The sequence below is a fragment of the Nannospalax galili genome, unplaced genomic scaffold (genome assembly GCF_000622305.1).
Source record: "Nannospalax galili isolate Female #2095 unplaced genomic scaffold, S.galili_v1.0 scaffold891, whole genome shotgun sequence".
Classification (NCBI taxonomy): domain Eukaryota; kingdom Metazoa; phylum Chordata; class Mammalia; order Rodentia; family Spalacidae; genus Nannospalax; species Nannospalax galili.
The window spans coordinates 851,194-864,628 of record NW_008330576.1 but is presented as its reverse complement, the minus strand read 5'-3'; the positions used below and the strand labels follow the sequence as shown (position 1 = coordinate 864,628).

Here is a 13,435-nt window from a genome sequence, read left to right as displayed (position 1 = left end):
GTGTGTGTGTGTTTACTTAAAGGCTGTTCCAAGTGCCCCCCAACTCAGGATTGGCATATGAGATAGAAGATAGTTTGGTTGAGTTTAAAACTTCCAGTTTATCTTAGCTTTGTTGACTTCAGCATGAAGGCATTGCTACTTGTTATTTACTATAATTCATTTATCTTTTAGCTTTGTGGCCAGTTTAGGGCCCCAAAATGTGTGTGTGTGTGTGTGTGTGTGTGTGTGTGTGTGTGTGTCCATGTGAATCTATTTCACAGAGAATCTGTATCTCTATGTTCTAGGAATGCTCAGTTCCCTACCCTGTAAACAGGTTCAGATGTCCACCGTAAAAGTAAAGTAATGAATTCTTATAACAGGCTCTTTTGTTTGTTCATTTTGTTGATCTAGTGACTTGCCTTTACTAGTTTTTCTTTGTTTCACTATACTTTACCAACTCTGTGTTTTGTTGGTTAGAACCAGGTAGAACTGGGCATATCTCCAAAGCAACATAGATGAGGGAGAAATTGAAAAGCAAAACTCTTCCTCCATGCTTGTGAGGTCATTTCCTGTTCTTGGTCCTTTCATCCTCTCATACCCACATCACTCTACAGTGTGCCTTTAAATTAACCCACAAAGACACACTACTGCTAGACTTGAATATACTATAACCATTAAATAGGAGACCACCAATATCCTAAAATTATCAGTCCAACCAAAGTTATTGTTGTTACCTATTACCATGGGAGAAGGGAAGGCAAGAGTTCACACTGTATTCTCTTTCTTCTGAATAAGGTAGCAACTAAAGACCAAGGCACTGCCAAGCATTACTACAGATGCCTTACATAGTTGGCCCAATATCAGACACACAGCAAGTATAGAAGACTTGTGCCTTCAATTAATGAGCCTATTTCAAAAAAGTTACAGAATTCTTTTCCAAACCAATAAATACATAAAATAGGGAGAAAAGGGTGGTGGGGGAGGGTCCTTTGATTTGCCTTTATAACAGTAGGACTGGTTGTGGGGCCTTATCCACACTTTTTTTTTTCCTGCTGGATTCCAAAAGATAAGGGTGTTTCTATGTCTTTAAGAAATTTTCTTTAAAAATTGTATTTATTATTTTTATTTTATGTGTACAAGTATATTGCCTGCATGTAGGTAGGTGCACTCATGTTGTGCACCTGTGGAGGTCAGAAGAAAGTGTTGATCTCCTGGAACTGCAGTTGCTGACACTTATTAACTGCTGGGAACCAAACCTGGGTCATCTGTAAGAATAGCCGGTGCTTTTAACCACTGAGCCATCTCTCCAGTCCAATTATAAGAAATTTTCATTATGTAAGACTAAATTGCACCCTCCTCTCATTTTTACCAGGCACTCTTAGTTCTTAAACTTTCAAAATTAAAATAGTGTCTTTAATAAGAGATGAGGATACTCACAGATCTCAGACAGAAATGATGCAGGGCAAAGTCAAGGCCTTTTAAAGGTATTTATATAGTCCTTTGTTTCAGACAGGGCTGCACGTGAGCTGTTTTGAACTCAAAGTCACTATACTGAGTCTTTAAAAGGTTTTGTTATTGCTGCTGCTGCTTTTAGATGTATGCTAGGTAAGCACTTGCCTGCTGAGCTACATCTCTAGCCCTTACTGCTCTTTTAAATCCTTTACTGAGGCGGTGCACATGTCTGGGCACCCTAAGTTCACTGGGAGGATAGACCTTAAAGAGCTGGTTGTATTTTACTATTGGGAGCAAGTGTTTTTTTAACTTTTGTGACATGTTAGAGTGAACCTTCATTAGAAAGGCCAGGGGGTGTGATTCCAGGTCACACAGCATTTTTGTAGCAGAGCTAAGAGACCAACCTAGACTAAATGGCTCCTTTCACCATATTAGGAAATGCCGCCTCTCCATTGTTGGAGAGTGAACTCATTCATACAACTAAGAGCCACAAGAGGTTCTGCCAGTACAATGTTTTTGGTCCCTGGTCAAGCTCATGTAGTACGGACAAGTGCAACTGTTCTCACTTTACAGAAAAGGCAACTCAAGACAACACCTGAGTTGGGTGTGGTCATGCACCCCAGAACTGAGGGGACTGAGGGAAGAGGATGGAGGTCATACTGGGCTACATAGCCAGCCTCTCTCTCAAGAAACAGAAGAAAACCAATTACAACAGGAAATACTCAAATAACTTGTCCCTTCTGCTAGGAAACAAAATGTTAATTCGAGTTCTCTAGTTTTACTTTCACAAATCCTTAGCAATCAAGACAGCACTGCTTTCTCATCCAAGCATCCCAATCCTGACGAACCAAACATTTTGAGATGTGCATTATCTGCAGTCCTCCCTTATTTCTGACTTAGATTTGTGTTTATTTCCGTGATTGAGTTTCTTAAGGCAGGGTCACATGGTCAAAGACCACTCTTGCAGCTAGTTGGGGGGGCACAGCACTAGGGGCAGATGAGCTGAGTTCAGGCAGCACCAGGGGCAGATGAGCTGAGTTCAGGCAGCACCAGGGCAGATGAGCTGAGTTCAGGCAGCACCAGGGGCAGATGAGCTGAGTTCAGGCTTGGCCTACTCGGGTTTGTACCCTAGTGTTGCCCCCAAGAAGCAGTCTAACGTTGGGTTTCACTCTCTGTCAGATGAGGGGGTTCTGGATCAGTGCACATGTGTGAGTTTGAACCTATGACTGTACTTAGGCTTTGCACATTCACAGTCCAAAATGTACGTTCAAAACAATATACGTAGTTTACACTAGACTTCGTCGGAGCTCGGAGACACCGGCGGACTTCGTGACTGTAGCTTAAAAAGGGCACGGGCCGGGCGGCGACCCGCGGAGCAGCTCCAGGCTCCGACTCCAGGCGGGCCACCTGTTCCGGGGGCCAATGGGCGGGGCGCGGGCGCGGCTACAAAAGGCGGCGGGCGGCAGGCTCCGTGCTGGGAGCTGCGCGCAGGCGGCCGGACCTTCCACTCGTGGAGCAGCCGGGCGGGGACGATGCTTCGGGTGCGGTGTCTTCGCGGCGGAAGCCGCGGCGCCGAGGCAGTGCACTACATGGGCTCTCGGGTGCGTCCCCGGGGCTGGAGGGGAGCGTCCCTGCTGCAGCTGCAGGGCGGGGACCAGGCACTCCGTAAGACGCGGCGCGGCCGGGATTCCCGTAGTCCGGGAAGATGCGCGAGGGTGGATGGAGGGAGACGAGAGGCGAGATGGGAAAGGGGTCGGGCGCCGGGTTTAATTGCCGGTGTATCGGGCCCACTCTGGGGTCCCCAGGCCGTAGGGAGTTGGAGTGAGTCCTCCGTCCCCAGATTCCATGGCCCGGGAAGATGCGCGAGGGTGGATGGAGGGAGACGAGAGGCGAGATGGGAAAGGAGTCGGGCGCCGGGTTTAATTGCCGGTGTATCGGGCCCACTCTGGGGTCCCCAGGCCGTAGGAAGCTGGAGTGAGTCGTCGGGTCCCTGCCTCTGCTTCCCTGGGATGTTCGCGCATGCCTGCAGACCCTCCCTGGCTCCTCAGACAGGAATAGCTCTGGAAGATGAGTTCTGCCAGCAACTGGTTCCGGAACAGCTGTCAGTTGCCCTCTGGGCCTCCAGCCTTGAGCCCCTCCAGTCCCCTTGGCCCCCTTGTTTTCAACAGACAAGGATCTGGGGGACTGGGGTTTGCACAGCGGGTGAGGGAAGCTGCTTGTTCTAGATTTTATAGGCCTGCATTTTCATTAAAAAAGGGGGGGGGATTTTGAATACATAGGTCGTTTTTTCAGTTTAAATCTGTGCCTGGGCTACTCCTTATCATGGCTAGGGTTTCGTGGACCATCTGTATATGGCACCGATGACAGTTGGTCACCCGCCGACTTGAAATGCTAAAGAATGTGAAGTGTATGTCAGAGATGAAAAAAAAACTGCATTGAAGCTGATTATTCTGAAAGATAAGGTCCTTTCAGATGTTTCCATGTTATTATTTAAAGAAAAAATAACGCAATGTTGGTAACCGTCCAGAATGAGGGAGGGAAATCTCCCTCCCCTGGCTGGATGGGGCAGGGCAATTATTTGGGAAGAGGGTGAGCCCTCTTCTGTGGAAGTTTCTGAAAGCCTGTCTGCAAAAAGTTATTCTAAGATACAGATGGGTTGGAATATGGTCACTAGGAGCTAAATCTTCTGAGTTTTTAAAAGTTGCAGCATTTAACATAAAGGGACAAATTTTTTTTTTTTTGAGTTACCTGTGACTCCTCTATCAACAATCTTAAGATCGCCTAAAGATTATTAATGTCTGGCTATGTATAGTTGGGTTCCCACTCTTTCTCCCCTTCTCCAGCTTCCTCCTACCCTCCATATCAAAAAGGACCACACAATAACTTTTTTTTTTTTTTTTTTAAAGTTTGGGCAAACCTTAACAGGATGGGTGCAGCGAACTTTCCAGAGCACCCAGGCAGCTACAGCTTCCTCCCGGAACTCCTGTGCAGCTGACGACAAGGCCACTGACCCTCTGCCCAAGGACTGTCCTGTCTCCTCTTACAATGAATGGGACCCTTTAGAGGAAGTGATAGTGGGGAGAGCAGAAAATGCTTGTGTTCCACCCTTCACGGTGGAGGTGAAGGTAAGGCAAGAGTGTTCCTGTGTGGACGAAGATGTCCTCCTCAGCACTGCAGTCTGGGTCCACCACCCTCCTCTGTAACTGTGTGCACTCAGGCAGGGGGGCAATCTGAAGTTATTTTGCTTGATATCACTGATATTTGGCATTATTTCAACACCTTCCTTCTTGAAACCTCCCTGGGGTTTTGAGAGAACTTTTCCTGGGGATGCTCTTCCCCTGCTTTTCTCTTTATTATCTGTGAGCCTGTAGTTTCATTTTTGGCCCCTTTCTCTTAGGCATTCTCACAGCTCCACTCTAGTCCAGATGGCTCCCCTAAACTCCATCTAGTCTATATCAACACCATGAACTCCTTAGTGGACACTGCCACAGGACCTCAAACCTGGCACATTCTGGAGTTCAGTTGCCAGACACCCTCTAAATCAGAGCCTTCATTCCTTCCTTTTAATTTTTGGCAGTCTTACTTAAATGAAAATACCAGTCATCTTTGATTTTTCCTTCAGTCACGTCTTTTACATCAAAATCTTTTGTCAAAAGGAATCTTGCTGGCTCCACTAGCCTCTGCCCTGTGTCAGGAGTTCATCTACTCCTGGGTGGTTGCATTTAACTGCCAGTTGGCCACCCCAGATACTCTGCTCCAGACTGTACCCTGGTTACTATCAGAGTAACTTTTTTTTGCTCATGTTAGCCCTTGTGCTGCTGTCACTCCTCTACCCCCACTCTTTTGTTCAGGATTCTTCACAAGCTGGCCCTTTTCTACCCTTCCAGGATTCCTATTTCAGTCAGCTGAGAGAGGTGTACTAGTATGGTAAGTTAACAGATGGTCATTTCTGTTGAACTTTTCTAATATTCCACCTGGATTTTAGCAGACTTTGTAAAACAAACAAGGACTCAGTAAGGCCCAGGCCTTTGCTCCCACCCGTCTCTCTCACCTGCTTTCCTGTACTCTATTATCTATAATTTAAATCTGTCGGTACCTGGCTCCGAGATGCCTTTCCCAAAAGCTTCCAGAATTTCCCTGATAAGTAATATCATTCTTTGAGAAAAAAAGGAAAAACTCCTAATATTTACCTATGATATTCTTATGGCCAAGTTCCCTTTGGATTACTGTTCAGGTGGTATACTACATAAATAAGGGCCCTTCTGTATTATAGGCAGTTCCTAAGCTCCTGTTAATAATGAGTTACAAGTACCTCTTCAATGTTCTTCTTTTTTAAATACCTACATTTCACTTGTAATGTAGAACAAGGAAATAAGTTCTGTAACAGTACCATCATCATCAGAAATGCTACCTGCAATGTAACAGAGCTCTAGAGGCATTAACATAAAAGGACTTCCTCTCTATTTGGAGAGATATGTACATTTTGATGCGAACATTTTACACTTTCTTATGCCAATCAACTGGCAAGGCAGTTAAAGTACAAGGAAGGCTAAGGGAAAGCCAGGACCAAGTGCTGGGTAGTCAGGAACCATCTGAAAAAATGTGACTCACAGTGAGACTTGGGAGGTACAGCAATAGAAGAAGTGGTTTCTTCTTACTCTTCTGAAACTATCATTAGTTCTGATATTTGAAATTTGATGAATAGATTCATTTACATTCTATCTCCATATTTTAAAATAAATAAAAAGGTATGGTTTTTTAAAAAGTATTTTCTTGAAATGTCCCATCCCCTCCCTAACCATTTTGGTTGAGTAAAATTTATTCAAATTCATGTAAGAATCTTTTTACCTGCCTTTAAAATTGTTGACATTTTTTATGTGACTCTTTTTATGTGTGTGGGTGCCTATGGAGGCCAGAAGAGGGCATTTGACCCTCTGGAGCCAAGTTACAGGTGATTGGGAGCCACTGGAAGTGGAGACTAGAAACAGAACTCAGGTCCTCTGGAAAGGCAGCAAGTGCTCTTAACCATTGGTCCATCTCTCCAGCCCCAGGACCATGTGATCTTATGGAATCAGAATCCTCGGACATGATTTCAAATGCATTGTCACTTGGTTTATGACTTTAGACTTTGTACTTTAATGTGCTTCTGGAAAGTATGCCATTGCTAAAGTCAGGAATCTGGGACTGAATTAGTTTTTGATAAAAATTGGGTAGCTAGTCTTAGTTTATCAACTCTTTAACCTTCAGAATTCCATTAATTTCTAAGTCCCAGTAAAATGAAGCTATTAAGGATTTTGCTAGCTGGGTATGGTGACACATGCTTTTAATCCTAGCAGTCAGGAGGCAGAGGCAGGCAGATCTCTGAGATCAAGGCCAGCCTGGTCTACACAGCAAGTTCCAGGCCAGCTGGGACTATAGGGAGACCCTCTCTCAAAAAGACCAAAAAGAGAGAGGGGGGGAGGGAGAGAGAAAAAGAAAGAAAGAAAGAAAGAAAGAAAGAAAGAAAGAAAGAAAGAAAGAAAGAAAGAAAGAAAGAAAGAAAGAAAGAGAAAAAGAAAAAGAATTACAGGTTGAACTTGAAGGTACAAGGTTCTATGCTGAATATTCTAAGGATTGGAAATATAAATCATTATAGTTTTATGGATCCAGTTTTCCAGTTATGTTACAAAAATATGTTGGGGAGTATATGGCCATCGATATTAGCCATACTGATTTCATTAATTTTTATGATATATGAGAGAGATGGGGGTGGCTGGCTTATATTTTAAGATAGGGTCTCATTAAACCCAGGTTGTGTATCCAAAGATGACCTTGAATTCCTGATCCTGCCTCCACCTCCCAAGTGCTAGGCTTGCAGGCTTCTACCACTATGCCTGGGAACATGGATACATTACTCTAAGAACAATAAGAAATAAAATAATGGCTGGGCATATATGAGAGAGATGGGGGTGGCTGGCTTATATTTTAAGATAGGGTCTCATTAAACCCAGGTTGTGTATCCAAAGATGACCTTGAATTCCTGATCCTGCCTCCACCTCCCAAGTGCTAGGCTTGCAGGCTTCTACCACTATGCCTGGGAACATGGATACATTACTCTAAGAACAATAAGAAATAAAATAATGGCTGGGCTTGGTGGTACATGCCTACAAGGCTAGCACTCAGGAAATTGAGGGAGGAGGATCTTGAGTTCAAGACTAGCCTGAGCTATATAGCAAAACCTTGTTCCAAAAAGAAAAGAAGGAGCAGACATAGTAGTACATGTCCTTAATTCCAGCACTCAGGAGACAGAGACAGGAAGATCTCTGTGAGTTCCAGGCCAGCCAGGGTTGCACAGTGAGATCCTGTCTCGAAGAAAATTTTAAAAGGAGTGAAGAACATAGTTGTCAGAAAACATGATTTTAAAAAATTAAGTAGCTTTTTCTTCTGTAAAACAGTAAATACTTATTTTTGGTTTTTGTCTTTTTTTTTAAGGCCCTTGACAGAGGACCTTTTATAAAATATATGATCAATTATAGTTAATATAATACAAGCTTGTTGCCAGATTAACAAAAAGTAAGTTCCTTTTAATATTTCTTAGCTTTCCAAAGACAGTGCTTGAAAATTAATTTGTCAAACTTGCACAGTGGATTTAAGCTCTGACAGGTTACAATGTTCCCAGGAATGCAGCTACATCTCTGCAGCGGATTATTAAGGACGTCATAGTCTAAACATCCATCAGAGTGCTCATTAGTTTGCAAATACTTGGTAAATGATTGCTAACTCATTTAGCAGGGTTATAAAGGAAGTGTAAACAATTTCTAACTCTTTCTTGGAAAATGTCATTTGCCCTGATCATTTGGACTTTGTCCAACCTTTTCCAGATTATAAACTGTACAAACTCACACTTGTTCAAATAACATTTTTCTCCTAGGAAAGTTTACTTAACATTTATCAAGGCAAGCCTTCCTCTGTACAAATATTCACGCAGGCTACTTTGGAATGAGGCTGGCAGGACAACGTGGCTGTATCTGCTGAAAATTCAGCATTGCATTTTCAAGGGCTTCTTGTCCCTCCGTGGACTCTAGGAGATGTGCCTGGCATGAGAAGATGGAAGTGTGAATGGACCAGTAGTACCAGGATGTGTCTGAGTTGACTATAAAGAGTCATTATTCTCTGCTCTTTCTGGATGGTGCTGAAGAAATTCATAGGCGTAGAAAACTGGAGTGCTTTTTCTGTTGTTTTGGGTTTTTTTGTGTTATTGTTTTGTTTTGTTTTTGGTAAGATTGAGCTAGCCTTAAAAGTATTAAGATATTTAGGGCTGATAACATTTTTCCTTGGTCAAAAACTGAGAGTGCCATTTGTTTATAGATCTTCAAAAGCAAAATTAATCTGTCCAGGGATCAACAAACTTTTTTTCTGTACAAGGCCAGACAATAATTGATTCGGGCTTTGCAGAGAACATAAGTCTATGGAACACCTTTTCCCCTCTCAACTCTGTCATAATACAAAAGCAGCCATCAGCACAGAGTGAACAGGCTAGTGTGGAATGTACTCTTGAAAGTTTGTCTATGAAGGCAAGCCGCCGCCTCATTAGATTTGGCCCATGGTCCCTTGTTTATCAGCCCCCTTTTGGAACTTCACCAGCATCCTCTATGTTTTCCAAAGATCCATTTCGCAGCTTATTCCCTGTCCTCCAGCCTGGGTTCCAGCCTAACTGATGGGAACTGTCAAGAGGCTAGTTTATATTCATAGACCTTATATTTATCAGGCTAAGGTAAGAATGCAAGCAGAGACATAATCTTAGAAAAAATATCTTTGACATTAAAGATCTTGAAATTTAGTCCAGTCATGACGGGCAAAACCATAAGGAACAAGATGAACTAAAATAAACAATTCCATTTTTAAAAGCTTTCGTACACCAAGTTGAAAATGTTCAAGTCAGTAGAACATTGCCAAAGCACTGAGTATATTTGGAACACTGTTGAGTCAGAGGACTGACGTGCAAGTCCTGTTTAGGTAAGTACAAATGACCTTGCTGAGCCTCTTCTTCATCTGAAAAGACCGTATGAATGACTGACCTGCCTCTTGGGCACCCTTCGCTTGGATAGGCCAAGTGCAAAGCATATCTAGATAAACTAGGCATACCCTAGCACCCCCGAGCCCATAACCTAGGTCTGTCCCTTTCATCTAGTATTTACCTCTATTTAGAAGTGTTGGATTTGTGATGGAAACTCTCATATATAACACGATTAGGATTGGTAGTTGGTTAGTTCATCAGTGATACAAAGAAACAAAAAATACCTGCTTTGAATGTGTTTTTCAGCTAAAAATATGAAAATGTTAACATGGCTTTGCCAATGTCTTGATGAAGTTCCAAGTTTCTTTTTTCCTAGAATCTGGATTCTCTAATTGGAGCTCTGCTTCATCTACCTTGATAAATTATAAGGAGCATCATGTACTTACCCAGTGTATTTTGTTAAATTGAGAACTTAGAAACATGCAAAACAATCTGAATGTAGAATCTTTCTCAAATTTTTCTATTCTTGTATATAACCTTTGGAAGCTTTTTACATACTTAGCTTTTTAAACACTGCAACTCTGTGAATTTGCTTATCACATTACTTTTTTTCTATGGCAAAGGGGCCTGGAGTGATGTGAGTTTGGAAGGCGGGGAGGAGAGGTGTGTTTGGTGAGACACATTGACAGTCAAGTGCCAAAGACAGGCGTGTATTGCTGCACAGTTTTGGCAAGTGCAAATTCTGTTGAATGGGAAAGTCAGATGTACATTTTTGGACAGAAAAAGTATATTTGAGAATATGCCCCAGTCTTAACAGAATCAAAACATTCTTTATTTTTAAACTTATGCTCCTCAAATCTGTTGAAATGCTGTTTTCCTGAATGAACTCAGGGTCTTAGTTTAGTCTATTTGTTTTTATTCTCTTACATTGTTCTGTTTGTTCTCTTGTTTAATTTCACTGGGACTTTCTGACAGGAGTGTCTGTATCCTGTATTGTCTGTGAAGCAGGGCCAGGAAGATTGCAAGCTGGTTATTGGGGGCAGACAAGCTCTTAAGGACTGGGCATGAGATCTGAGACAGAAGGATCAAAAGGCTCAAAATAGCAAGATAATTTAGGGGCTGGAGAGATGGCTCAGCAGTTAAGAGCATTACTGCTCTTCCAGAGGACCTGAGTTTGGTTCCCAGCACCCATGTCAGGCAACTCACAACTGCCTGAAACTCCAGGAGAGCTCTGGCCTCTACAGGCATCCACACATGTATGCAGACACGTGCAGCATACATCCATACAGACACACACACATACAAATAAAAATAAATCTTAAAAAATATCAAGATCATTTAGAGTTCTTCATTCAACAAATAACTGTACATCTGCGCAGAGGCCAGCGTGCTTAATGCTGGGCGTCAGCATTGAGTGAGATCTGCTTGTCGTTTCTGTCCTATTATGCTGTACCAAGATCTGTTTACTGCCTCGAGTGTAATTGTCTTGTATTGTTGTTCTCCTGTAATGATTTCTTTTACTTTTTTCTGCTTCTAGGCTAATACATATGAAAAGTACTGGCCATTTTACCAGAAGAATGGAGGTCATTATTTTCCCAAAGATCATTTGAAAAAGGCTGTTGCTGAAATTGAAGAAATGTGCAATATTTTAAAAATGGAAGGAGTGACAGTGAAAAGGCCTGACCCCATTGACTGGTCTCTGAAGTATAAAACTCCTGATTTTGAGTCTACAGGTAAGTGCTGGCAGGAAACCAATCTGACAGAGCCTTGACATTCAATTTCTTTCTTAAATATGTAAGACAAAAGCCCTAAGATTCTTGGATTATCAGATTCTTGGAGAATCCTTTGTTTTCTTAATCCTTCAAAACTTTACAGCTTATTTAGGAAGAGTTTGGTACATTTTTATATGACTGAGATGTACCCATTCTAAACATTGTTGTATATCTGATGGATTTGCCTTCATAGAGGCTTTCTCTAAATGTTATAGTCATCTACAAGAGAATGGTGAATTGTACATAGTTCCTTAACAACAGAACTTAAAGGCAGGAATAGAGAGATGGCTCAGCAGTTATGAGCTTACACTGCTCTTGCAGAGGACTTTGGTTCTCAGCCCCCATGCTGGACGGCTCACAACCACCTGTAACTCAAGCTCCTCTCTTGGCCTCCATGACACTTCCCTCGTGTGCACATACCCACACACAAATACACACATGGACACATAATTTTAAATATCTTAAGGGTTCCTTTTGCTTTTATAAATCTTTTTCAAATTGTATTCCTGTGTTGTGTTAACATTACTTTTAATGAATAAATTGAAAAATTATTATATAAAAACAAAAAATATTTTAAGGGGAGAATAGAAACATTATCATTTTCCTTTTAACTACTCTTATACCTGACTTTTTATTTGCCAGAATGATCTAGATCCAGTTTTTATCTTGTAATACTGTCATTTAAGATCTCTGTTTCTGTATATCAAGAAAAGAACCTACTTACGGCTTGGTGGCTCAAGATCACCTTCATTTCTTCCTTTCTGTTTTTTGCTTGGCTTCCTCACCCAACAGAGAATTCTTGTTAGCAATCTCTTTTAGCATATATCACTTCATTTTCTCCATTTTTATATAATTATATACATATGCGTGCTTTTTAGTAATTTTTTTATATAAATAGATTGTACTATATATTTTAATGTCTTGGAAATTGCATGCTGAGGTGGCCATGGAACTCTTTGATCTGGTAGGTTTATACAGTGCGATGCCCCGAGACATCCTGATGGTTGTGGGAAATGAGATCATTGAGGCTCCCATGGCATGGCGTGCACGCTTTTTTGAATACCGAGCATACAGGTCAATTATCAAAGACTACTTCCACCGGGGTGCCAAGTGGACAACAGCTCCAAAGCCCACAATGGCTGATGAACTGTATGACCAGGTAGGTCCCTGGTTACAGATTGGCTTCTTAAGGTCTAAATAATCCACAAAAGGTAAGAAAGAAATTCTCTGATTACTTTGTATATATTGTGCATTTCAGAAACTGATTAAATTGCCTAGTTTTAAAAATCAATTCTGTTAACATGAAACTAGGAGGAAATAATAAGGATCATATGGCAGCAGTAATCCCTAACATTGACTGTATACTCTGTACGTTGAGTCCTGGGCTCAGCTCTTTATTTTATCCTCAGTCATACCTGTCCTTCTAAGAATCCTAAAACTGGTATCATTTCAGCACAGAGAGGAAAACTTGTCCTCAGGGCATGTTACTATTCTGCTGGAGCCAGAAAAGTCATTCGGCTAAAGTTTTTCTCTTCTTTTAGCAAAAGAAACTAGTCTACAGGCCAGAATCACGAGAAAATAAAATGTGCACTCAGCTCGCCCGTCAGCAGGTTCTGCTGTCCCTATCATTCAACAACAGTATAGTATAATAATTGTTTTATATAGCTTTTAGGTTGTGGTAGGGATTATAACTAATCTAGAGATGGTTTAGAGGATTCAGGAAGACAAGCATAGATAGGTTCTATGCAAATGCTGTGTGATTTTTATATGAGATTTCAGCATCCAGAGGTTTTAGCATCTGTGGGGTTTTGGAATCAATCAGGCCACAAATAAAACGGATGTCTGTCCTTTCCAAACTACCTGTTACTCATAGAAAAAAAATCATGTGTACAACCAATTTTTAAAATAAAATTGAGGGGCTGGATAGATAGTTTAGTGGTTAAGAGCACTGACTGCTCTTGCAGAGGACCAGAGTTCAGCTCCCGGCACCCACAGGGTGGCTAACAACCACTTTAACTCCAGTTTCAGAGAATCTGAAACCCTCTCCTGGCCTCATATCACACAACATGGGCGTACTTACATACATGCAAGCAAAACACTCATACATATGAAAGTAAATAAATTACTATGGGAGAGGGTTCTAAATATGATTAAGATGTATTGTGTAAAATGTATAAAAGCTCAATAAACATATACATTGGGAAAATTTTTTAAATAAAAATTTATTCTAGACATT

At 41.6% G+C, this 13,435-nt stretch overlaps 1 protein-coding gene across 1 annotated transcript in view; it reads left to right on the top strand.

The window, feature by feature from the left end:
* Nucleotides 1-2,877: 2,877 nt before the first annotated feature.
* The window catches only part of Gatm (glycine amidinotransferase), a 17,263-nt gene continuing 6,705 nt past the window's right edge, over nt 2,878-13,435 (top strand). Inside the window, exons 1-4 of the mRNA XM_008849242.2 lie at nt 2,878-3,032; nt 4,338-4,556; nt 10,965-11,160; nt 12,168-12,358. Coding sequence (XP_008847464.1) covers nt 2,964-3,032; nt 4,338-4,556; nt 10,965-11,160; nt 12,168-12,358 — 675 coding nt within the window. The 5' untranslated portion in view covers nt 2,878-2,963. The remainder of the gene's footprint in view (nt 3,033-4,337; nt 4,557-10,964; nt 11,161-12,167; nt 12,359-13,435) is intronic.